This window comes from Vulpes vulpes, chromosome 13 (assembly GCF_048418805.1).
Source record: "Vulpes vulpes isolate BD-2025 chromosome 13, VulVul3, whole genome shotgun sequence".
Lineage (NCBI taxonomy): Eukaryota > Metazoa > Chordata > Mammalia > Carnivora > Canidae > Vulpes > Vulpes vulpes.
In genome coordinates, this window is record NC_132792.1 from 150,845,037 (window position 1) to 150,871,121 (window position 26,085).

General features: G+C 44.0%; 1 protein-coding gene across 2 annotated transcripts in view; it reads left to right on the plus strand.

Moving 5' to 3' along the window:
• Window positions 1-26,085, plus strand: part of KCNH1 (potassium voltage-gated channel subfamily H member 1) — a 367,276-nt gene that overhangs the window by 134,075 nt on the left and 207,116 nt on the right. For both annotated transcript variants that reach the window (XM_072733343.1, XM_072733344.1), the window contains exon 7: window positions 17,275-17,704. In XM_072733343.1, the coding sequence (XP_072589444.1) occupies window positions 17,275-17,704 (430 nt within the window). The remainder of the gene's footprint in view (window positions 1-17,274; window positions 17,705-26,085) is intronic.

Genomic DNA, 26,085 nt, shown 5'->3' on the forward strand with positions numbered 1-26,085 from the left:
TGAATGGGAATAGTCTGGAGGAAGCATAAGACACAGATTTGGGGACGTGCTGCTTCCCTGTTTATTGTGAGATCTGTCTTCGGGCTGTAGCTGATGCCACAGAGAAGGCACCACAATGTATTTCTGCATCTAAAGCTGGGTGAGTAATACAGGAGTTTCTAAAACCAGGGGTGTCTCAGTATTTCTCTGCCTCACAAAACAGTGCCCTAGATTTGGTCACAGAGTGAAGCAGTGGAAAAGGATTTCTGACTCTGGAACAGGATTTTGCCTCCCGGCTTTGACCGTGGAGGGGCCAGGCATCTTGGCCTCCATGAGGCAGGCTAGGGTGCTTCCAGGCTTCCAGGACTGGACTGGGCATCCTCTGGTTATTTTTCTGGCCCTGTGTTCCCTAAATCCCCTCCGGAAAGTACAAGTCATGCCTCAGACCACCAGGAATATGCTTCTAGACCAGGGGGACATAGAAAGCCTGACCTTCCTGGTATGATTGCACGAAGACATTTTCAGTTATTTTATGTAAACCAAGTGGGCTAAGATTCGTGGAAGAGCTTTGTAAGCTGTAAAGCCCTGGCTGGGTGCTATGTATTCGTTCATTGAACGAATCATTACTGAGGGTCTGCTCTAACGTTCTAGGTGCTGAGGATACAGCAGTGCCCCTCAGCTTGGTGTTTATATTTTAGTACGTGGGACAGTCAACAAACCAAATGTAAAGCCTACAGTATACTAACTCTGATAAGTGCTCTGGGGAAAAACGAAATAGGGAAGGTATGTAGGATGGGTATGCTGGGCTGGGTGTTGTGATTTTGCAGGGGTGTCAGAGAAAGCCTGTTTGAGAAGATAACATTTGGGAAATGGCCCCTGGATGAATGAGAGTTACTGGGGATGTTGGGGTACAGGAGTTCTGAGCAGAGGAAAAGCATGTGCGGGGGCTCTGAGGTGGGAGCCTACCTGACTTGCCTGAGGAACAACAAAAGTTCTCTGTGACCAGAACGGCCTGGTTTGAATCTAGCTAGGACAGCCTAGCCCACTTTGCAATCTTATGCAAGTTACTTAACTTTTCTGTGCCTCAGTTTCTCCTCTGTAAAATGAGGATGATAGTGGTTCCTTCCTTATAGGAGTTAGGAGAATTAAATGAGCTCATGTTTATAACCTGCAATGCCTGGCACATGCTAAATGCTGTGCAAGCGTTTGTTAAAAACAAACAAACAAAAAATTAAATTACTGCAGCCTTGGTGCACTTGGGTGGCTCAGTTGGTGAAGCATCTGATTCTTGATTTTTGGTTCAGGTCATGGGATTGAGCCCCACATCAGGCTCTGTGCTCCATGTGGAGTCTACTTGTCCCTCTCCCTCTGCTCCTCCCCTTGCTCACATGCACGTAGCACGTGTTCTCTCTCATAAATAAATAAATAAATAAATAAATAAATAAATAACTTTAAAAATTGCTGCAACCTTGGGGACTCAAAACAGACATTTGTGCACTGATTCATAGCAGCAATATTTATAGTGGCTCAGGGGAAATATCTCAAGTGTCTATCAACAGGGGAATGGATAAGCAAAACGTAGTATAACACGGGTGCAACCACTATGGAAAACAGTATGGAGGTTCCTCAAAAAATTAAAAATAGAACTACTCTACACTCAGGGCACCTGGGTGACTCAGTGATTGAGTGTCTGCCTTTGGCTCAAGGCATGATCCCGGGGTTCCGAGATTGAGTCCCGCATTGGGCTCCCTGTGGGGAGTCTATTTCTCCCTTTGCCTGTGTCTCCCTCTCTCTCTGTGTCTCATGAATAAATAAATAAAATCTTAAAAAAAAAAAAAAAGAACTACTCTTATGATCCAGCAGTTCCACTCCTGGGTATATATCCAGAGGAAATGAAAATACTAACTTGAAAAGACACCTGCACCTCCATGATCATAACAGCATTATTTACGATAGCCCAGACATGGAAACAGCCTCAGTGTCCATAAAGACAAATGGATAGATTGTGGGGTGTGTGTGTGTGTGTGTGTGTGTGTACACAAATACAGTGAAAATTGAGCCATAAAATACAGCCATGAAACAACCAGGAGATCTTATCCCTTGTGACAACATGAATGGATCCTGAGGGCATTATGATAAGTGAAATAAGTCAGAGAAAAAGAAGTATTGTATGATATCACTTATATGTGGAATTTTTTTAAAAAGGTGTAAAAACCTAAACTCATAGAAAAAGAGATTAGATTTGGCACACCTGGGTGGCCCAGTGGTTGAGCATCTGCCTTTGGCTCAGGGCATGTTCCCGGGTCCGGGAATCGAGCCCCACATCGGGCTCCCTGAGTGGAGCCTGCTTCTCTCTCTGCCTATGTCTCTGCTTCTCTCTCTCTCTCTCATGAATAAATAAGTAAATCTTTAAAAAAAAAAAAAAAAAGAGAGAGAGAGAGATTAGATTTGTGGATACTAGCGGGGAGAAGGAATGGGAGGAAAGTGATCAAAAGGCACAAACTTCCAGTTACGAGATAGTAAGTGCTGGGGGTCTGTTGTAACACATGATGACTACAGCTACCACTGCTGCGTAATGTATGGAGAGCTGCTGAGGGAGTGAATCCGGTTTTTATCACAAGGAAAAAACATTTTTGCAATCTATATGAGGTGATGGATATTAACTAAACTTATTGTGGTCACGATACCAAAGTAAGTCAGATCATCATGCTGTGCATCCAAAACTTACCTGGTGCAGAGTGCCAATTATGTCTTGGTAAAATTGGGAAAATGCACTATGGGGTAATAAGCACTACGGAATATTGTTCATCCAGAAAAAGGAATGAAGTTCTGACACATGTTACAACATAGATGAATCCCAAAGACAGTGTCAGCTCCACGATCCCCGGGGTCACCTCCTGACCCAGAGTTCTGTGATGCCAGGACGCCTGAGCCGAGGCTGGTGTCCTCAGCCCTCCACTGACATCTGGGCCATTCGGCAGAGTCCCACCCTTTGGCAGGCTCCTTTGGCCATCTGCTTTGTGGTCTGGGGAACTGCGGCTCTGTCTGCTTGCCTGGAGGGCTTTGCAGCTGAGAGCTCTGTTCTGGACAAAGATGGGATTGTGTCCTAGTACCACCAGGAAGGGATTTAAATTATTGTCTGTACATGCATCGTGACTTTAAAAATCATTTGTACGTAATACCACCACCGCTGCCAGCAGCACCCATGTGTAAAGCTTTTGATTTTAACTCTCCAAAAGATGTCCCCATGAATTATTTTGCTGTAGCCTCATTGTAGTTCTGTGAGTCAGGTGGAGTGGGCAGCCTTATGGAGCAGCCCCCAGGTTGACCACTGGCCCTTGGGTCAGCCTCTTCCCCCTTCTGGTTCTCAGAGGCCTCGTCTGGGGTGGGGCTGAGAGTCTTGGGAGTCTGTTAGTGCCCATTTTGTTTCACATCTGAGGTGCAGTGAGTTGAATAATCAACAGCACGTAAAGAGCTGAAGCCAGCTGGCTGTCACTGCACCTGTTATGTGTGGGAAACCCACGTCAATGGAGTCCCCGTGAGACGTACCCGAGGTCTGCCCTGGGTGGTCCTAGGATGCCATCCTGCCTGTCCGTGGGTCACCGAGTAAGAGTCCAGGATCTTTAATCTGTCCAAATGCAGCATGGCCCAAGCCTAGGCTTTTTCATGCATTAATCTTTAGGCAGTGGAAGGAGCATCATCTCTTTATCCTAGCGCTGCTTTTGTTTTTTCACTTTTTCATTCTGCTACGTGCTGTCTATACACCCCACCTGCTCTGCTTGAAGAGAAGATAGAAATCATCAGTCTCTCCTCCTGTGGTCAGGTTGGCTTAGGTGGAGGACTTCCTGAGTGAATGCAGGAGAGGCCTAGGCTGGCTTCTGTCTTTGGAATAGCCATGGAAGAGTCTGATTTCATTGCTGGTTTTTAAAAATCAGATCGCAGTCAACACATCCATCATCCTTCATGGCTGCTTGTCTGTTAGTTAGTTCATAAAAAAAAATCCAAACATTCTGACAAAACAGGGAGAATTATATTATTTATCTATACTCTAGAATAGTTATGAGAAGTGAATTAATGCATAGAAGAGTAAAAGTTAGACTTCCTTGCCCTCTTGCGAGTGCTTAGTAAATTATGGCTGGGATTGTTTGCTGCTACTCAGCAGGATGGGGTTGACAGGTCAGGGTCTGCATATAACTTTTCCATTCAAATAAACTTGTATGTGGCCTGTGTGTTTCTTCAGTAATTTCTAGTCATGGTAGCCAGAGAAGTGCTGGATCTTTTAAAGTGAGTTGAGAAATAGAAATACCTGGGTATAGATTGTATTCTCTTAGTTTTGCAGGTATCCTGGGTCTCTCTTGTCCTTATCAGGTGAGCCCGGCTCTCACTTACCCCAGGGGGGCTCTATGTGTCCAGGAGCACCAGGCCCCCTTTCCTGTTTTCCTTTACCTAACATGGCAGTTTTGGCCAAATGTCCTTGACTGGTTGTTCTCAGCTTTTCAGGGAGGAGGCATTATTTTCCCTCTCTATGAATCCTCACTTAAAGGTGACTTCTTTCTGACATTTCAGATCTTTTCTTTTTACTGAGAGTCCCCTTTGTGACTCTCTCTCTTCTTTTTTTTTTTTTTTGGCTGGATTTTTATAGCTGAAGGACAGTGAGGTGACCACCTCCTAAATAACAACTGATATTTTTGTGAACATTAATCCTGTGTAAGTGCATTTTTCCCACTTGACAGATGAAGAAATGAAGCTCAGAGAGTGGGCGATAGGCTAGGGTCATAGAGGTAGTCAGAAGTGAGCCAGGGACAAGGGCCTGGTTCCAAACCTGAGTCCTACAGGTGGCTTTGGGTGTGCATGGGACTTCTCACAAGTGGCCTTTTTATTTATTTGTCTAATGAGAAGACAAGTTTCTTTTCTCTAGGGCTTCTCTTAAGTTTGGTTGTAGTTCCTGATTATTTTAACCACACAAAATGGTGACTATGCTTACTTCCGCCGGCTTCCAGAAAGTTTAGAACTCTGTATTTACCAGAAGTTTCTTACAGGAGCCATAATTTTTCCTTAGAACATTCCTACAGAGGCTTGTCCTCAGAGGGCCAGATGGCAGCAGAGTAGAACTCGGTCTGTGTCTGTCAGTTGCTTCACGGAATGAAAAGTCTAGAATGATTAGTGGTCCCATCACCACCCACTGCTGAGGCTGCAAGGAGGAATAGCCCCTGAGGGCTTTCAATCTATTTGTGAAGATGGGGCAGAGATAAAACCATGAATAATATTAGAGGCGAAGCACTGACAACTCCTGGCTGTAGGGGCTTCTTATTACCTCTAACCTATGGGGCCTTTAAGTTACTTAAGTTATGGTCACTGGTTCTTCCTGAGTCTCCTGTTTCTCCCCTGTTCCTTCCTCGGTGTCCACTGTGTTAAGTCACACATTGTCCTGGGGCTAAGCCAACCCCCGCGGCCTGCTCCAGGGTCCCTGCTCTGACTTCCCCGTGGGTGGCCGTCACAAGTGCACCCAGGGGCCTGTCTAGCTCTTGTCCTGGAGCTGCTCTGCCCCTGGGGGTTTTTGTTTGCCCGGGGCAGTGAGCTAGTCTGAGCACGGGGGATTCTTTGCACCCGCCCCAGCTCTCACAGATACAACCCAGGTGGCTGGGCTGTGGGCCTGCGGCTTGCTGTACCAGGCTCCCCGGATTCTGGGCAGCTTTTCACACATCCAAACCAGCTGCTCGAGGCTTCCCTCCTCACCACCCCGGTGGAGACCTCAGGGCCATACCACAGATTCCTGGTGCTGGTCAGGAGGGCAACACATTTGTGGGGAAGGACTCCCACCTTCTGACTGGAAGCTTAATTTTGGTTGACAATGAGGCCAAAGTGGATCATGTCTGAAGAGGGAGGGAGTGTGCTTCTTAAAGCCAAATTAGACTGCCTTAGGGAATGATCTCCACCTCCCTCACCATTAAATAGAGTGTTATCCCATGATGTGGTCAAGGAGGTCCCAGCTGCGTGCTCCTTTGCTCCTCATTGAGGGGAGACTTTCATAATGTCCTACTGTTCTGTATCAAGAGCCCTGGCCGAGCAGTGATAAGTGGACCAAAGCCCTCCTCAGGCCCCAGTGCTGAAAACTCCCATGTACACAGCCCTCCCGAACGTCCCTGGGATTTTCACCTACACCAGGCCCTGTCATGCTGTCTCTGAGAATTTAAATCAGATTAGCTTAAAGCAAATTAAGGGCATGGCTAATTCTGCAGAAATGTCACAGCTGCAGGCACAACATGTATTTACTGCTTCCGTTAGTATAGGAGACAAAGTACAATCTAGGCTGCTTGGATTCATTTCACTTCCCGGGAAGAAGAAAACCTGAGCTGAGTATTCTGTGAAAGACAAAGGCATGGCTCGACTGAACCAGATTCTCTGTTCTGTAGACCTAAGATCTTATTTGGCCACTGATAGATTTCAATTTTCGGTGCCTCTAGAAAGAAAAAAGAGCCTGATGGTTCAATATTGCAACTGAATACAGTTTATTTCAAGGTTTGAATTGTCAACAGAAAGAAAATGGATGGTTTTAAGGGATATTTCTAAACTTCCTTTGATGATTGTTTTCTGTGGAGTCTGCAGATGTGTCCTTTGGATACATTATTGGTTTAAACAAATGCAGGGTTGCAGGCTATCCCATTTCTGGTTGGAAAGCTCCCCTTAAACTCAGTAACCACATCCACCTCTTGAATACGGTCAACAGCCCTGTTAAGTGACGTAGAGAACAATTCCCTTTATATACAGTCGCAGGCCTTGTGGGAATTCAGCCTCGATGGTGGCAGCTGACTGCTCCCTGCCTTCATCTGCAGGCTGTGTTGTCTCTGTGGCCTCATTGTAGGCATCCTGAGGGCAGGGCGTTGCATGTTTGTTTTTGTACCCTTGGTAGCTCTTGGCTGTGTCTTCCTGCACTAGGTTTTCAGGAAATGATTGTGGAATTGAATTGAGCAAGCCTAAAGTAAAATGTTGGAACGATGGAAGGGACGCAGATTGTGTTTAAGCTTCAGCGAGTAACTGCCAATTAGATCTGGTAAGCCAGGTTATTGCATTAGGGAGGTGAGATGGATCCTCAGTTCGCAGAGTGGTGGGATCATCATGGAACGTTTATTCTTTGAGGTCATCTCTGTGTTAAAGACAAACAACCCAAGCTCTATTAATAAAGTAGTAAATCCTCACACCAGACCAGTAGGTTTGCGACCGTCACAAGTTCTCCTTGAGAGCGTCAGTGGAGGTTTCCACTCAATAAACAAGTATTGAGCAACTGTGAGGAGCCAGAACAATGGAAAATGAGAGAAAGGAGTTAAGGGAATACACTTGGGAGTCAGTTGATCAGGGTTTGAATTCTAGGTCCTCCACTTTCTACCTGTGGGATTCTGGACAATGAAGACATCAGTTTCTTCATCTGTGGATTGGATGTATAATATACTTACCTCCCAAGGCTATGAGGATTAAGTGAGGTAATGCTTGTGGAGTCCTTGCTGTGCCTAGCACTTAGTGAGTACTCCACAAATGCTAATTATTACTCTTACTAAAGATGAGCTTCCCGACCTCAGGGGGTTGTGTCAGCCTAATATAAAGACATTGTGACATTCCTGCCTCAGGACATTTGTACTTGCTGATTGCTCTGTCTGGAACATGCTTCCCTTCGATACTAGTGGGTCCACATTCTCATTTCCATTGGGCCTCTACTTAAATGCCAAGATCTCAGGGAAGTTTTCCTTCACAACCCTGTTTAATGTTGAACACCACCCCCTCTTCCTGTCACTTTTTATATTCATTTTCCTGCTTAATTTTTCATCTTTTTGCCTTGTACCATTTATTCAACTTATTTTTTTTTTTAAAGATTTTATTTATTCATGAGAAACACAGAGAGAGAGAGGCAGAGACACAGGCACAGGGAGAAGCAGGCTCCCCACAGCGAGCATGATGTGGGACTCAATCCCAGGATCGTAGGATCCTGACCTGAGCCAAAGGCAGATGTTCAACTACTGAGCCACCAGGTGCCCCTTTTACTTACTTATTCTATTTATTGTCTATCTTTTCCAATTTAAAGAAAATTCCAGAAGGGTGAGGATTTTGGTCTGGTTTGTCGCTGATCCATCATCAGTGCCCCATATTAAAGTGCTCAATAATTGTTTGTTGAAGGAATGAATCAAGGACCAGTCTTGGGAATCTAGTGGGAGGCATGTGGAGCTTTGTGGCTGTCAGAGAGATGACCCTGTGTTGAGTCTTAGGTTAGCCATTCTTGACCTTTCTTCTGTTAACACTGTTAAGATTATGGAGGCCGAGAAGTCCTGTAATCTGCCACCTGCAGGCTAGAGACCCAGGAGAGGTAGTTGGTATAAATTCCGGTCTGAGTGCAGGTGAGGACTGATGTCCCAACTTGAAAACAGGCAGAGAGTGTGAATTTTCCCTTACCTGACTTTTTGTTTTATTTAGGCTGCAGTGGATTGGAGGAGGCCCACCCATACTAGGGTCTTTTAGTCTGTTTTATTGAGTCTATGGATTCAAATGTTATTTCACTTCAGAAACATCCTCACAGACACACCCAGGATAATGTTTAACCAAATGTGTGGACATCCTGTGTCCCAGTCACATTGAGACATAACATTAACCATCAGAGCCATACACAGAGGATTTGGTTTCTGTGGGTTGATGAAGTTTTGGAATATAGGTGAAGGTCCTGAGGTGATGACCAAGAAAGAATTCTTGACACATCTTTGGTGCAAAATGTGGTTTTATTAAAGCCCAGGGACAGGACCGGTGGGCCGGAAGAGCTGCTGCCCTGGCCCTGTGAGGTGTGGCTGATTATATACCTGGGAGTTGGGGGAGGTAAGCAAAAGGGAGATTTCATATGCTAAGGAGGACCATACTAGATACTGCTGGCCTTGCCCTTGTCAAGTTAAAGATGTTTTTTCTCTCTAGCAAGACATTAACATTAAGACAACTGGAAGCTTCCTGAGGAATGTCACACATATCCCACCCTGGGCGGGGGGTCATTTGTGGGATATCAGCTGTGCTTTGTCCTCAGATAGCCCTGTGCCCCCATCAGGTGACATCTGATTCACAGCTTTGAGGGTGTTATTGTATCTACACTCCTTTTTCTACAGGTCAAGAAAGCAGATTGAAATTCAGATGCGAGAGTAGTACTATTATTAGAATAAGTTTGAATTCTCTTTAATACTTATTTTTTATTATACTTCCTTTTTCTTTTCTTTTTCTTTTTTAATTTTATTGAGAGAGAGAGAGAGAGAGAGCAGGGGAGGAGGGGCTAAGGGTGAGGGAGAGAGAATCCTAAGTAGGCTCCATCTCACAACCCTGAGATCATGACCTGAGTAGAAATCAAGAGTTGGATGCTTAACCAACTGAGCCACCCAGGCACCCCCACTCTAATACTTATTTTAATACTTATTTTAAAAGGCAAACTTCTTGTATACTTGCTGAGGATATGGGACTTATCCTACCACTGGAGCGTTGAGAAATGTCTTTAAGGATGGGTCAGGATTTCCCAGGCAGACAACCAGGGAAATAGTGTTTGAGGCAGGGGGCATGGCATATGCGGAGGCATAAAGGTGCAGTGTGATTGTTGACTCACAAATGATTTGATATGACTAAAGCATATCTTCGTACCTGGAAGGGAGGCAGTGAGAGGGGAGGCTGTTGGGGACCACATTACAAAGGATTTTGTTTGCTAAAGGAATGGAATTTTATCTAGAAGGTAATGGAAGCCATTGAGTGGTTCTAAGCAGAGTTGTGTCACATTTTAAAGCTTATATTTGATTATATTTGTAGCTTGATTTTTTTTTTAATTTGGAAAAACAATAATTCACATGGTACAACACCCAAAAGGGTATATACAGTGAAGAGCCTCTCTCCGTGGGACAGTGTCTTTAGTATCTTACCTATACTTCTAGGGATATTATGTGCATAGACAAGAAAACTTGCTTGTTTTCTATTTTTATCCAAATGGCAGTGAAAGTAGGCATTGGAATACTGATGGACCTTATCATCACTCTTCGAGAAAGAACGTTCAGTTAAGAAAAGTTTGTATAGCCAACTGAGATGATGACACCTTTTTTTTCACTTGGGAGACTGTAGATCTGAGGCATGTTCTCCATGTTGGGGAGTAGAAGATGGGCTGAAGGTTACATGTGGCAAACTCCAGAACTCATGGGATATCCCACTGACAAGCTCATAGGGATCTTAAGGTCAGGAGAAATGTCTAGTTTGGAAAGATGGATTTATAGGTTATTAATGTGGAGATAGGGTGGTTGAAGCCACATTACTGGATGCAGCTGCCAGAGAAAGGGTTATATGGAGAAGAGATAAAGGCCAAGAATAATGCCTTTATAATAATAATAATTAAATATTTAGTTAGGAATAATTAGAGTTATTGTGGGAACCAAAGGAGGACAGTCCATTTCACATTGTTACAGTAGCCAGGGTTCAAGTCTGGCAAATATAAGGAAGAGAAAGTTTATTAAAAGGTTGTTAGGTACTCAGAGAGTGTTTGGAAAGGCCAGGAAAATATTTGGAGGCTATCTGGCAAAATCGTATTGCAGAACTGGTCCTATGAATAAGTCACTGCTGCTGCTTGACATGGACTTGCAATGTGCAGGGCTGATACCACCGTCAGTGGATCTTGGGTATCAATTCTAGAACAACCACCTGCTATCTCTAGGAACTGGGTGATGCTGCCATGCTCTTGCAAAAGGGGTTGTATACAGTAGATACTATTCAGTGACTGGGGTGGGTGTCTCTAGTAGCAGATTCTGGGTCATGTGCTCACATTTTAGCTGTAGCCAGGATTGGAGAAAGAAGATTTGTGGTTATCTTCAGCTTCTGGGGTGGGAAACAAGTTCTATTTTCTAAGGTGGTAATTCCTCAAATGCAGAACGACAGTTTAGATGCCGTGTAGCTGTGAAGAATATTAAATGTCCATTACAGGTGTCAAATGCTGAAGGTATAACAATTAGAAGTCAATTGTTGACCTTCAAGGTAGTAGATTCTGGGAAGTGGTGGGAATGGACATCTGAATGCAATGGGTTGAGAAATGAGTGGGAAATGAAGAAACTGTTTGTTGATTATGGTTTTAGGAAGAAATATTAGGAAGAAGAGGGAAGTTGATATATTTGGAAAGGTGCATAGATCTTGTAACAGTAGTGTGATTATAGATAAGGGAAATTAGTCCCTGAAAGGGAGGTTTGAAGACAAAGGCAGCGAAGAGAGAGGAGGGTGGATAGTTGATGGAGTGATGTCCATGAGTGGGTGGAGGAATGAGTTTTGGTGCAGTGTGGAAGGATGGTGCAAATGCACATACTTCACATACTTGAATTAGTAGAAGTGTGATGTAGAGGGCGTGTTGATTCTAACAACCTCTACTTTCTCTGTAAATTGGGAGATATGTTGGCTGAGAATGAGAATGGCACAGGTCAGGTGAGATCCTGAAAAGCGTAGTGAGGATTTGGAATATCTACTGACATGAAGAGGAGAGAGGGTTGTTCAAGGAAGAGAAAAAGGATGGGTGAGAAACATCCAGGGACCCAGCTGAGAATGGAAATGACAGCTCCGTCCCTGCTGTTAGATCCCACGCAGGGCTGGCTGGGTTTGGCAGGAGGGCAAGGAGAGGGGTTGTTGGTTGGTAAGAGGAGAGTACTGAAGTGATGTAACAGGGTCTAGTATGATGGGAAAGGAAGTGAAATCTGGAGAGTTGATGGTTGGAAAAGAAAAGATAGCAAAAAGAAGCCAAAGAATAGATTGGGTTGGATGGGGATAAAGGAGAGGGCGGAGAAGCAGAAGCCTGTAATCACTGTGTGGAATGCTGGTGTGTAAGATGTCCGAGAGGGGGTGGTTTCCAATGATGACCAGGCTCAGGATGTGGAGAGGGGGTGAAGGTCGCTGGGAATAGGGAGGCTAGAATTTTGAATGAGTTTTCCCCGTGGATGTTGAATGTTCCCATGTCAATAGCAGGAGATGGGCTGGAAATCCAGGTGCAAAGATTTTAAAGGATGAAAGGAAGAAGTTGATAAGTGGGATAATTAGTGAAAGATTAAGTTAAATTCTGGCATATTTGTCAGTATTCAATGGTGTTAGCTGTCAATAATCAGATGGCTGTAATGAGGAGGTATTTTTGCTGGGTGGCATGAATCTTAAAGGAAGGGATTTTTTTTTTGTTTTTGTTTTTTTGGAGTGCCAGCCAGCTCTTGTTTGGAAGATGAAAGTGTGGAGGTTGAAATCTCCTTTCCATTTGAGGAAATACCTTACAAACTCCAGGATGTATGGGAGAAGCACAGGGAAAAACAGAGTGCTCGGTGGCAGGGGGATGAAGGGGAGGTACTGGCTTCAACTAAAGCAAGAAGATGGTGGGAACAATCCAGAAGGATGTTGAGGCTGGGAATTTCTTTACACATGAAGGTGGGTTCCAGAAGACTCACAGGGAAGCATGTGAAGGTGACCTTTAGCTGCAGGAAGATGCAGGCGTAGAGTAATCATGTGAGGTCAAATGCAATGAAAATGGTTTACCTGCAGAATCTGCTATGGACGCCATCATGTCCCCACCTGGGGGAACTATTCAAGGACCAGAAAGACTGAATGGTTTTTTTCAGTAGCACATTGTCATTAGTCTGTCAGTGTTATCTCCATGCATATGACAAAAGAAGAAAATATGAACCAAAAGTTGATGAATCTGGCTAATCGAGAAAGTAAGGGATAGTCCAAGTTAATGAAATGATATATGTCGTCTGGGTGAATAGGCAAAACTTGATAGTTCACATACACAGGAATTTGCTGATTGCCAGATGTCCACTTCCGGTTTGAATGGCATCAGTATCGCTGCAGCTGAGGTTACTGAGACTTTAGAAGGGCTTCCTCGCAGTCATACCTGTTGGCGTCAGTGATAAGGCTCACGGGCACAGCACAGGTTCTCACCATCCCTTCATCCGCATTGATTCATCTTGAAAGTCTTGCTTCTTCATAATTTTAAGGTTGTGAGGAGCTTTCTGGAACAATTTGGAATGTGAGATAGGTTTACTGATACAAGAAGTCCCTGGGGAAATGTGATTCTTTACCATATGGTGCTGTCATGTTTTTAGCATACCAAGATAAAAAAAGAAAAAGTTTGGAGTATTCTGTTTATTTGTCTCATCTACTGAACTTCAGGCAAATAAGAAAAAAATGCAAATTAATAGCTTGAAATGATTTTAAATAGCTAGAATTCCAGCTGTTAGTGCAATAGGCGAGAACTTAGACAAAACCGTGTAATAGAGTATCAGTGTACACAGATAAATAACACAGTGAGGAAGTGCCTATTTTATGTTGTTCCAGAGGCTTCTTACAACGAGAAAGAATTCTCTAATAATCCAAACTCTCAATTCTGTTAAGAAAACGTTTCAGACTCTTTTTGAGGAGGTGCTCGCTTTAGATTCTGTGTAGGTATATTAGTTTCCCAGGGTGCCTGTGACAAATTACCACAAACTGAGTGGCTCAATACAGTAGAATTTTTTTCTCTCACAGTTCTGGAAGTTAGAAATCTGAAGTCAAAGTGTCAGTAGGGCCATGTTCTCTCTGAAGGCTGTAGGAGAGAATCTGTTCCCTGCCTTTCTCTTAGCTTCTACTGTCGCTGGTAATTCTTGGCATTCCTTGGCTTGAAGACACATCCCTTCAATATCTGAAACCAATATCTGGTTTCTCTCTGTGTGCCTGGCTCTTCTCTTTTTTATAAGGACATCCGTCATACTGGATTAAGTGTGACCTCACATCTTAAGTAACTATACCCACAACAACCCCGTTTCCAACTAAGGTCAGTTTCTGACGTTCTGGGAAAGATGTGAATTTGGAGGAGACACCGTTCAACCCAGTTCAGGAGGCTTCTAAAATGGATAACAAATGGCTTCTGTCTTCAGGAAGATGTAGCACCTGCTATAGTTGGGGAAACTATAGTGTAAAGCAATGTGTTCAGTTAGTAATGGATACAGAATACCATGGGCATATGGAGGGGTGGGTGATTGGTTGTGACTCCAGAGGGGCCGTGGAAGGCTTTAGGGCAGAGGTGGTAGCAGACCTGAAGGACAACAGTATACCGGCTGGTAGAAAGGGAGAAAGCTGGGCATTCTGGGCTGAGGGTCTTGTCTGAGCAGGCACAGAGATGCAAGTGGTGTTGCAAGATGTCTGGAGTGTATGGCTATAGGATAGCAGGCCTTTGGGTAGTGATTGCATTGCATGTGTTGTGTGGCCACTGGGAGGGGATGGAGAAGGGAGGAGGGATGAAGTGCAGGTGGAGCAGAGGGAAGTAGGAAAGGTCCTGGGAGCCCAATCATTCATGTCCACACGAATTGACTGCCAGAATGGAATCTTAGAGATGCAGTGGTTAAAGGGGGAGTTGAAGGAGAAGCTGAATGAATGTTCTTAAGGAAGCCCTGGAAGGCATCACTAGACTCAGCGGCTAGACTAGATGACATCTGTGCTCTCAGCAATCTGCTTCGGTGGCAATTAGGTAGAAGTATCCTTCACTAATCACATCTTGCCCCTTTCACTGGTTATCATGCTCTTCCTTGCTCTCTCCTTTCTTCCTATCAGGCCCCTTCCCCAGGCCAGGCACTGAAGCCGCAACAGTGAACAAGAAGTCACAGACCGCATCGTTTTAATCTCTTCCCTGGGGCATTAGCACAAGGAGTACATAGTAGGTTCTCCTTAAATGTTGCTTTGAATTAAAAAGGAGAGAGGAAAAATGACAAGGCAGTTTTGCCCTGGGTAATAAGTTCTGCTTCGGAGTCGAACTGCTTTGAAAGATGATCTCAGGAACCTCCTTGTGAGCAGGTGGAGAGTAGGTGGCTGCTTACATGTGTTTGATTTCTGAGTCATCAAAAAGGCTCCTTTGCCTCCCAAAATATCTCCTTCATCCAGGCTGTGGGTATTTTTAATTCCACTATTGGAGGTTGATTTCTCTGTTGAAAAGCAGATGCCCTCTGGAGAGAGGATATCCATTTACCCTCATCAATCTTTTGCCCCTTATTATGGGCAGGGGTAGGGGAGGAGGGTTCTTAGCCTTTCCTGCATGGCAGGTTTTTAAGAAAAGCATATGGAGGGAAAAGAGGACCCAGGAGCAGTGTACTGCACATGGCAAAGACAAACTTTGTCAGGGTCAGCAGTTTGGATAAGCTGAGCTGACCCTGGAAATGTAGTCAGTTGGCCTAGAAGAATCCACTATTATTGATTTGCTGGTGTATGTTGGACAAGAAGTGATTATTTCTGTTGTAAGTTTTATGGCTACAGAACTGTTGTTTATTTGTTTTATTTTTCAAAAGGTGCAACAAACCCCACCTCCCCCACCCTCATCTCAACAGAAACAATTTGTGTGGCAGCTGGATCTGTGGTCTTTAATGTCAAGGCTATGCTACATATGGTCATTGTGTTCACATGTCAGGGAAGGCTAATAATAGCTACTGTCACCAGATATCCTCCAAAGTTTCAGTGGCTTATTTCAGGTTTCATTTTTCATTCATCTCATAATATGATTCAAAATGATGGGTGGGGAGAGGGTATTCCACGTTGTCTTTCAGGGACCCAGGCTTCTTCCGTGCTGTATGTCCACCATCTTTAACACTTGGTCTCAGGGTCTCACTAGCCTCATCTGGAAGGCATGCCAAGGGGAAGAGAGCACATTTACTTTTAACTGCCTTGGCTTAGGAATGACACACTTTTCACCTTACATCCATTGGTGAGAACCAGTCTCAGGGACCCACCCAGATGGGAAGAGTCTGGGAGATGTAATTTATCTGAGTATCTTTAGTGAGTCTTTGACACAGGCTCATCAGAAAGTGTTTATATATTTTCCTTCTGTCTGTGACATAAACTGACCCTCGGGCGTTGTTATTAAGGGAATAGGGGACAAGAGACACTAGCAATGACCTGGAAACTGTTCAGTGTTTAGAGTAGTGTAAAGTCATTCATTCTAGTTGGTGAAGGGCATCATCCTGCCGTTGGGATTATTGCTGTGTGAGGGAGACCGAAGTTGTGGTACAAAGAAACGTCTCTATTTTGTTTGCTTGTTTATTTGCTTTTTAATGGAAGTAGGAAAAGCAAATGGAAATCTCTCTTCCCTACACCTGGGAACCACTTTGAAATAGGAATTTTAGGACTTTGAATGCAGTGGATTCTGTGATGTTAGTATTTCCTCTAGTCTACTTCCCTCATTGTCTGGATGAGACAATCGAATTGTCCAAATTCACATAGCAAGTTAGTGGTTTACTTGGGTCTCAAACCTTGTTATCCAGATTTCTACTCTGATGTTCTTTTTACTACTACTATTCCCTGAGAGAAGCACTATTTGGAGAAGAGATCTGCCCTGGCAGGGTTTGCAGGATGGCAAGAGGCTTTGACTCACTGAAATCAAAAGCTTCCTTCTATCCCTGAGGTTCCTTGATTGATTGTGTTTAAAAATATGGTGTCTGATTGTATAATCCCTGGGCTGACAGGAGTGATGTAGCTTCAAAGAATTTGCAACTTTCCTGAGAAAACAGAATCTTAGTTCTTTATTCTTCTCAGCTGTCTCTTTAGTTCATTTTTATCCTTTTTAAAAAAACTGTGTTTTTTACAAATATATATATTTTTCTAACTATAAAAGTAATACGTTTAATTATAGAAATTAAGTTAATATATTCAGTGTAACAAAAATACAAATATAACAAAAAAATTGGCTGTAATTCTGTAACTCTATAATGCATTGCTAACCGCTGTCAGTATTTCACATTTCTCTCCATGTGTTTCCTAGCCATTTTTTGAACACATAAATACCTGTATACTTATGTACAATACAATTAGAATAAAATATTATACGATATGAAATAAATATTATACAACTCTTAAAATATTTCATATTACTTAATATGAAATATTACATAACCCTTAAAATTGTTTTAAAATAGTAACGATATGAAAAACGCTCATATATATTTGTATACTCATCACAATTGGAATAAAATTCTAATTTTGCTTTCTTTGTTTTGTCATCTACTTTATAATGGAAGTAGGAAAAAGCAAGCGGAAGTCTTCCCTTCATATACCTTGGAGTAAAATTCTAATTATATTGTAACTATACAAATATGTATGAGCACTTCTCCATATCATGATTTATTTTAAAACATTTTTAAAGGGTTGCATAATATTGCATCTTGTGGAAATGCCCTATATTGAAGGAAACGGCTCAGGTGGGGAGGAGGCAAGGAGTGGTAGTATCTTTGGTTCTTGGCCCTGACGCTCTGCTCCTCTTTCTCCCAGGGCATCAGCAGCTTGTTTAGCTCACTGAAGGTCGTTCGGCTGCTTCGTCTGGGGCGAGTGGCCCGTAAGCTGGACCACTACATTGAATACGGAGCTGCTGTGCTGGTCCTGCTGGTGTGTGTGTTTGGGCTAGCTGCTCACTGGATGGCCTGCATTTGGTACAGTATCGGGGACTACGAGATCTTTGATGAGGACACCAAGACCATCCGCAACAACAGCTGGCTCTACCAACTGGCGATGGACATTGGCACCCCTTACCAGTTTAACGGGTCTGGCTCAGGGAAGTGGGAAGGTGGTCCCAGCAAGAATTCCGTCTATATCTCCTCGTTGTATTTCACTATGACCAGCCTTACCAGCGTGGGCTTTGGCAACATTGCCCCATCCACAGACATCGAGAAAATCTTTGCGGTGGCCATCATGATGATTGGCTGTAAGTATGGCAGTTGCTGGGGCTGTGTGGGTGATGGGCAAGAGGCTAACTGGACATCCCTTCCCTTGGCTGGGAGTAGGGTGATGGTTGCAATGCTAGCAGGATCAGGGGGTATAATAACTTAGAATAAGAAGGGCTTTTTTTTTTTTTTTTAAGATGAGCTTTATAGTTTTCCTGATAATTAAAGCATTATCTGTTTACTGCAAAGAAATTTAGAAAATACAAAAGAGCACAAAGTAGAAAATCAAGACCAACCATAAGTCTGTCTACTCAGAATAACTACTTATTACCCTTGGCCTCTCCCTTATAGGTTACTTTCTATCCATATCTGGACGCATAGATACAGATTTTTACAAAGTTGGAATGAGATGCTGCATATACAATTTGATAAACCTGCTTGCTTTTAGAACAGTGACTTGTGAAAGTCTTTTGGTGTCAATTTGAACACAGCTCTAGATCTGCGCAGTCTCATATGGTACCAGAAAAAGAATATAAGAAAAAGAAGCGTGTGTGATATCTCATTTATTATCTTTTATATTGATTATATGTTGAAATGATAATATTTTTATATAGTGGGTGAAGTGAAATATTTTAATGAATTTCATGTTTCTTTTTAATTTCTTAATGTGGCTCCCAGGAATATTTTTAAGGCATTTTCTATTTTTCATACATTTTTGATATCTGCTTTATGATTAAGAAATTTCCCAAATCCTAAAAAACAATACAAACCCTCCCCCTGCCAAACCCACACAGGATAAAAAGGCTCTTGTTCAGTTGAGAAGTAATGAGTTATTGGATTAATTCGACTGGACTGAAAAACAAAAATAACCTTAGTTTTTGAGGAAGGTGCCTAAATCTGTCACTTACCCATTGACCATCGTGTAGCTGTTGCTAATGCTGGGACTGGGGACAGCCTTGGGCTGGGAACAGTGAACTCTCTTCACTGAAGGGAGTTGTAGGGAGAAGTAGACCTAACTGGGCTGGGGAAAGCATAGGAATTCAAATGGCTTGGGCTCATGGTGAACCCGCCAAGTGTACCCTCTTGGCACTTCAATGACAAATGGTGACATGGGTGAGGACAGTTCTCCCATGAAGCATCAGTGTGGACAGGAGTCTGGTCACACGACGAAGCTGGGCTCTGGTTACAGCAGCCAGAGACTGTTACGCTCCATGTGCTCCTTCAGAGTGGAGCTGGCACATCAGTTGTTATACCGACCAGGGAATTCTAAGACCAGGAAACCTGAGGTGTCAGTTTCTCTTGCTTGGTCCGACCCACCAGGGATCCATCGGCCCCCTCTGCAAATGGGCTTTGTGACCCCAAATGGTCACATTTGCTGCTTGCCTCCTTTTCTGCAACTATCTCATCGTGTCTGGTGTGGTTCTTCCATAGCCCATGTCCTCTTTGCAAGGTGCAGAGCTTGCCTCTGAATATTTACTCAATGTGTCTAGGTATAATTGATTTGTGGCAAGCGTGCGCCCATGGAGCTTTTGGGTTTGCTTCTTACTTTAAAATGGGTCTTAATAGAGATGATTGCCTGACCATGGGAAGCAGTGTTAAGTATCTGTGGGTGGCTAATTGCTTCAGCTTAATTAGAACTTGAGGTGCTTTCTCCTGTCTTGTAAAAGGATTTAAGACCTTGGCTCTTCTAGGACTATTTTAGCCTTAACAGCACTAGTTTTCTAGGTGGTGCTTGCAGCATTTTTGAGAGCCTTGGGGTACCAGGTAAGCAACCAGGTGTGTCGTGCTCTGGGCCCAAGTTCTGCCTCTAAAAGGGGGAGATGAGACGTTCTTTCTGCCAATCGAAATACCTCCTTATATCCATGACAGGAAATTTGCTAAGAGTGGGCAGTTAAAAGATGGGCCCCATGTCACGGGTCCTCCAAAGGCTCGTAGATATAAGGAGACTGTGTTGCAACTTTTTAACTTGGAAGAAAAGAAGAAAGAGAATGGTTCTGGTGGCATATGATAAAGCTAAGCAGGGTGCTTGGGTGGTTCAGTCGATTGAACATCTGACCCTTGATTTAGGCTCAGGTCACAATTTCAGGGTTGTGGGATCAAGCCCTACGTTAGGCTCTGTGCTCAGCAGGATCTGCTTGTCCTTCTCCCTCTGCCCTTCCCCCACTCGTGCTCTCACCTCCTTTCCCTCTTTCTCTCAAATAGATAAATAAAATCTTAAAAAAGAAAAAAAAAAGATAAGCAGTTTGTTTTTTCCAAAATCGTTCTTCTATGAAGAGTATGATTTCCTGGGTATAGTCTCCAAGGAAAACCTCAAACAATTATTATCACCTCTTTTCTCTTTCCATCTTCTCAGAGCTTTATGATAGTTCCATTTCTTTTTTAAAAAAGTGTAATGATACACAGGCAGTCACCTCTCCATTATGCAACCAAGTGTGATGTTTGTGTAGGCAAGTCTCCTCAACTGTAACCCCATTTCCCGAACACTTGTTATGTGCCAGGTGCTGTGATGAACGCTCCATACGTGATTTCTGCTGCTCATAACAACTCTGTACTTTAGAGATTATTATCTGCATCTTGTAAGGAAATGGACTCAGGAAAGGCAAATTCCTTCCCAAGAACGTGGGGCTGGTAAGTGGGAGAGACAGGATCTGGATCCAGGTCCCCCTCAGTTAAAAGCCAGGCCCTTCCCATGGAGCCCACCTGTGGTCCAGTGGTCTGAGAACACACACTGCCAGCCTCTGGCCCTGACTCATTGACACCTTGAAAATCCTCTCCGTAAATCTTAACAAGCCAACAGTTTCTGCAGTGGAAAGTTTTGTATGCTTGTTGTTGTTTTAATTTAAGAACAAGATTACGATACAGACTCGGGGGACCAGGTGCTTTGGAAATCAGCCATTTTTCATCAATCTGTCACTTGCAGTTACAGCTGTTCTACTTTCTGGGTGACATGTCTGACAAATTGTTGTGCTAACAACAAAGTTATTGCGCTCTGTGTAATGTGGTGGCAATTATCCTTGTAAACTCACATTCGGAACAACCTTTGTTCAGGACAACTGCTGATGTCTTATTGGATTTATGGGATTCTCTTTTATCTTGCTTTGCCTTGTGTGTGCTCGTGTGTGTGCTTACATCTTTACTGCATGGCGCACGGGGGTGGGCCGATGCCAGAACTGGGATCTCTGGTGGTGGGGGATGTTGACCAAAGCCTGCATTTGCTGTGGTCAACATCAAATGACCCCTTTGTGGACAAGAGGTCATGCTGCTCCCTTTCCAGTCACCCTGGCACTCGGGCCGAGCAGTCCTTAAAGAGTAGAGAGAGACACAAAAGCCAATGAGCTTTTGAAATAATGGTTACTTTGTGAAGTTTCTTCTTTGCTTTGAGTTTTACATGTGTTGGTAATAATATTTCTTGGCTATTCTATGGCATCGTATTAACCATAATATAGATGATCTAGAAGCCTTCTGTTGCTTCTCATCTCTACTCTCTGGCATTGAGTATCTCATTATGATCTGGTCAGGTCCCCAGAGAATGCCAGGAAACAGAAAAACTGTTTTCAAGCTTACACACCTTTCTTGGTTCTGATAAAAAGTTGCAGAGGTCCTGGGGGCTCAGTCAGTTAAGCGTCTGAGTCTTGGTTTCAGCTTATGTCCTGATCTCAGGGTTGTGAGATTGAGCCCTGTGCTGGGCTCTTAGCTCAGTACTTGAGATTCTCTCTCTCTCTCTCTCTCTCTCTCTCTCTGTCTCTCTCTCTGTGCCCCCTCTCAAATAAATAAAAATCTTTAAAAAAAATAGGAAGAGGTGAAAACTATTGGCTAGAATGAATTTTTGTGATTAGTTGTAGATGTGGGCAATCTATGATGTCTCATTTCAATTCTGGCATCTGACCCGGGCCAGGGCAAGGCACCTCCACCCTGATCTCCCTGCCTTCCTCATATGTGGGTCTTTGGTTTCATGCAGGGGCTCACCATGAGGTGTGGTGAATGGGCTCCTTACGTCTTTTTGTACATCTCCTATGTGCTGGTGGTGCTGAGAGGAGCACAAGGCCACCCTAGCCCCCTGCATGAGACCTGGGAGACGATGTCCCCCATTCAGCAAGCACATACTGAGTGCCTGCCTAATACACCCCCCAGCTGTGTGCTAGGGACACGAGTGCTGTGAGTGGCATTTTCAGGGAATCCAAGGTCCGAAGGGGATAGGGGCAGTGGGAAGGACAGAGACAGCTCCCATCGCCCATAAGCCACTGACCAAGGCCTAGAGATAGAGCTGCCACTGGGGGCCAAACCTTGCCCAGGCGTCTGAGGGATCCCTCAAAGAAGGAGGGGTTGTCAGGAGGAAAGAGTCTCTTTATCTGGGATGTCTCACACTAGGGACATGACCCTGTCTTGGGGAGCTCTCCAGGGAGAATTTGTCAGTGAGGAGACAGTTCCCATTCTCCTAATATGGGCTTTGTGCTTTTCTGATTCTTTCCTTATAATGTCATTGCTGTCATCCTGTCATTATAATTAAGCCACATTCATTTCCTTTCCCTCTGATAATGGCAGGGGGTCTAGACATTGTACTCCTACTCCAGACACTCTCTACCCCACAAGCTGAACTTTGGTCTCCCACCTCAGCACCGCACACCTGCCTCTTTGGATTCATTTCTCTCTTGCCAGTCTTCCCCTACCTCAAGTCCTTGAAACAACAGCAAAATGTTAGTGCTGAAGGGACCCTCTGAGCCTCTATTAAGCCCACAACAGCCCTTCTTCTAGTTCTTCTGCTGGTGCAGATCTCATCCTGGTCACTGCTTCTGTAAAGCTCCCCCTGAGCCCAGGAGTAACTGGGCTCACTGCTGGTGGCTTCCATACATCACCTTCTCTCCTGGGGAAGGGACACCAGACACCTGCACACCTGGACATTCGACTCCACTACCTCACTCACCTGCGGCATGCTTTGTGGCTTCCTTTCAGGTTAAATTGGTATCTGCAAGCAAATAGGGACTTTCTCTGCCTCCTTCATGATCTTTTTCAAACATTTCTTACTTCTTTCCGTTACACCTTTGTTGAAGGTGCTTTTCTGCATTCTATACCAATATTGTGTTTTTTTTTTTTTTTCAGAAATAATATGGTACACGTCTCCCAGGAGGCTGTAAGTACACTCTTAGGAGACTTTAAACACACAGTAGACTCTTAATAAATATTTATGGATTTGTTGATTCCGAACAGTCGAGGAGGCTGTAGAGTTTTGGAAGTGGTCTTTAGTGCCATTGACAAAGCTTTATTAGTTAGGATATGGGTTCTGCTGCTGGACAGAAACAGAGAGTAATAGCAGCATCAACAAGGGATATATTTCCTCCAAGTTTAGGGGGGGTCTGGCTGCTTTGCAATCACCAGAGACCCAGGCTTCCCTGGTGTCTTTAGCACATGACTTCCATATCGGGATCCCATATGGTTGTTCTGGCTTCAGCCATATGTTCTTTTTCCAGAAAGTGAAAAGAAGGGAAGAGGAAAGACTAGGAAGTTGAACTGTATTATCCGGGTTCCTCTCTCATTGGCTGGAACTAGTAATCTGGCCACACCTAGCTGCAAAGGAGGTTGGGAAATCTGGTCTTTATTCTGGGTGGTCATGTGCTCAGGTGGCAAAATACCATAATATAGACAAAGAGAGCAGCTGTTGGAGAGTGAAGCCACGAAGTCTGTCTGCCTCACCTTTCTTCCCTCTTCTCATTCTCCCTTCAGTAGATACCAGCAAACATCAGAGGCATCCCCGGTTGGAGCTTTATCCCCCAATTGCTAGTCGAGAGACCTTGGTCCAAGTCCTGGATCAGCTCCGTGCTTTGGGTCGTACCCTTTAATTTCTGCAGATTGGGAGTAAGAGAGACTTCTTATATCTCCTTAGAACTAAATGAGGTCGTGATGTAGGATAGCTCTTTGGAAGAGCTGAAAATTTTACATTCAAATGTGGTGATTTTGTTGTTGTTAGTAACAGCAATTGTTTCTTGCTTTTCCCAGTGAATTTTTTTCTTTCCTTTTCTTAGGTAAAAAAATAAATAATTGTTCCTCCCTTCTCAGGAGCTGCTTAGTTTTGTCTTTGGTTTATGTTGATCTGGGAAATAAGGCATTGTCCAGAATACTATGGGAGAGGGAACTAGTCTTTTTTTATTCTCTGAGGTTTTTTCCTAGCCAGCAAAACATTATTATTTTTTTTAAAGATTTTATTTATTTATTCATGAGAGAGAGAGAGAGAGAGAGAGAGGGAGGGAGGGAGAAGCAGGCTTCATGCTGCGAGCCCGATGTGGGACTCGATCCCAGGTCTGGATCCCAGCCAGGATCACGCCCTGGGCTGAAGGCGGCGCTAAACCACTGAGCCACCTGGGCTGCCCCCAAAACATTATTTTTTTCTCTAGAGCCTGATTAAAAAAAAATATCTGCCTGCTGCTGTGCAGTTCACATGGGTATCCCATCTCTGGCATGACCTAAAGCTATTGTCTATCTTCTATATCCCCTTCTCCCCTCTTCTAGAAAACTCTCTTTGGTTACTCCCTCCTGGTTTTCAACCCTTAGCTATCTTTATACTCTGAAGGCTAATGGACTCTGCTTTGGGTTTATTCACCTGCACTTAGACCTTACACTGCTTTTTAAATGTTCTTAGGACTTCCCAGTAATCTTTCCGGCCTCGTGTATATTTTGTTACCTCCCCTGAAACTCTAGGCTTCTGGAAGGCAGGGCCTGTGTCTCTCCATGCCCTTCCTCTTCTCCTATGTGCCTGGGTATATGCTTTGAACATGGGAAAGAATATGAGCTTTGGAGTTGAGCAGTTCTGGTTTTCAGACCCACCTCTACTCCTCATTAGTGCTTTCACCTTTGCAGGTTCCTTACCTGAAAATGGAGGCCCCAGGTCCTCCCCTAACCAAGTTGGGAGATGAGAAAATGAAATGATGCCTCCTCATCCCTAGCACAGCGCTTCCCACACAGGGTGCTCAAACACTGGTTGTTCTCTGCCTGGCACCTCTGGTCCTTCTCTTTCTGCACATTTCTTGGGCTCACCAAACAGTGATGTTTCTCAACCATTGGTTAGTTCCTTGGGTGTGTTCTACTTTGAGAATTTGAACTAGCTCAGAGTATCAGGTGCATTGCACTGTTTAAGTGCAGGTCACTAAAATCTGTGTGTCTGGAAGTGAGTTTCTTTAGCTATAAAACTTCTTTTAAAAAAAAATTTGTTCTGGCTTCAGAACAAGTTAGAGGAAGCTCTTTAAAAAGGAGAAAGTGATTGATTTTGTGTGACTGGAGGGCCTCCTGGGCATTCTATCCAGACCAGACTGGAAGGGTCTTCACTGGGCAAGAAACAGTACCCTGAGGAGTGAGTACCCCCTGGAGAAGGAGAGAAGAGGCTAGAAACACTGGTGCCCTGAGCACCTGAAGTGTGCCAGGTGTCATGCTGGGAACTTTCTCTCTCTCTCTCTTTTTAAAAGATTTATTTATTTATTTGTTCATGAGAGACACAAAAAGAGGCAGAGACATAGGCAGAGGGAGAAGCAGACTCCCTGTGGGGAGCTTGATGGGGAACTCGATCCCAGGACCCTTGGATCATGACCTGAGCCGAAGGCAGATGCCCAACCACTGAGCCACCCAGGCATCCCTGGGAACTTTCTCTTATTTTTTTTTTAAGATTTTTATTTATTTATTCATAACACACACACACACACACACACACACAGAGAGAGAGAGAGAGAGAGAGGCAGAGACACAGGCAGAGGGAGAAGCATGCACCACGCGGGGAGCCCGATGTGGGACTCGATCCAGGGTCTCCAGGATCACACCCTGGGCTGCAGGCGGCGCTAAACCACTGCACCACCGGGGCTCCCCGGGAACTTTCTCTCAATTAGTAACTTCATAAATAGGTTTTATTATCCCTGTTTTGCAGCTAAGAATATTAAGCTCAGAGACAGGAAGTAATGAGATCACAGGTTAAGAGGGGCCGCACTGAGTTTTGAACCCAGTTTTATCTAACATCAAAGTTTCACTTTGTTTTGTTGCTTCTGTTGCTGATTATTTTGGAATATGGGAGCAGAAAATGTTCCCTGTGGTGTGTGTGGTGTTGGGAGGCAGGGAAAAAAGAGCTGGGGGGGGGGGGGCCATGGAAGGATTGCAGAGAGGGGGTGCTTTCCCTGGATTCCTTCTCTGTTATTTTGAATTATAATTATAGTGACAAGATATCTGATTACGTGTGTTGTGGGAAGATATTATCCTTGTTTGTAGCTGGATTATTGCACTGGGCAGAATTTAAGCAGAAGTCCTAGGGACTGCTGCCAGTGGGAAGCCAACCGGGGGAGGGATATTGTTTCAGACCTTATAGATACCCACATCATTTGCAAAATTTCTTTCTTTTTAAAAATACAGTTTCCATCCAAGTGAAAATTGTCAAGTGGAGCTGTTTCTATAA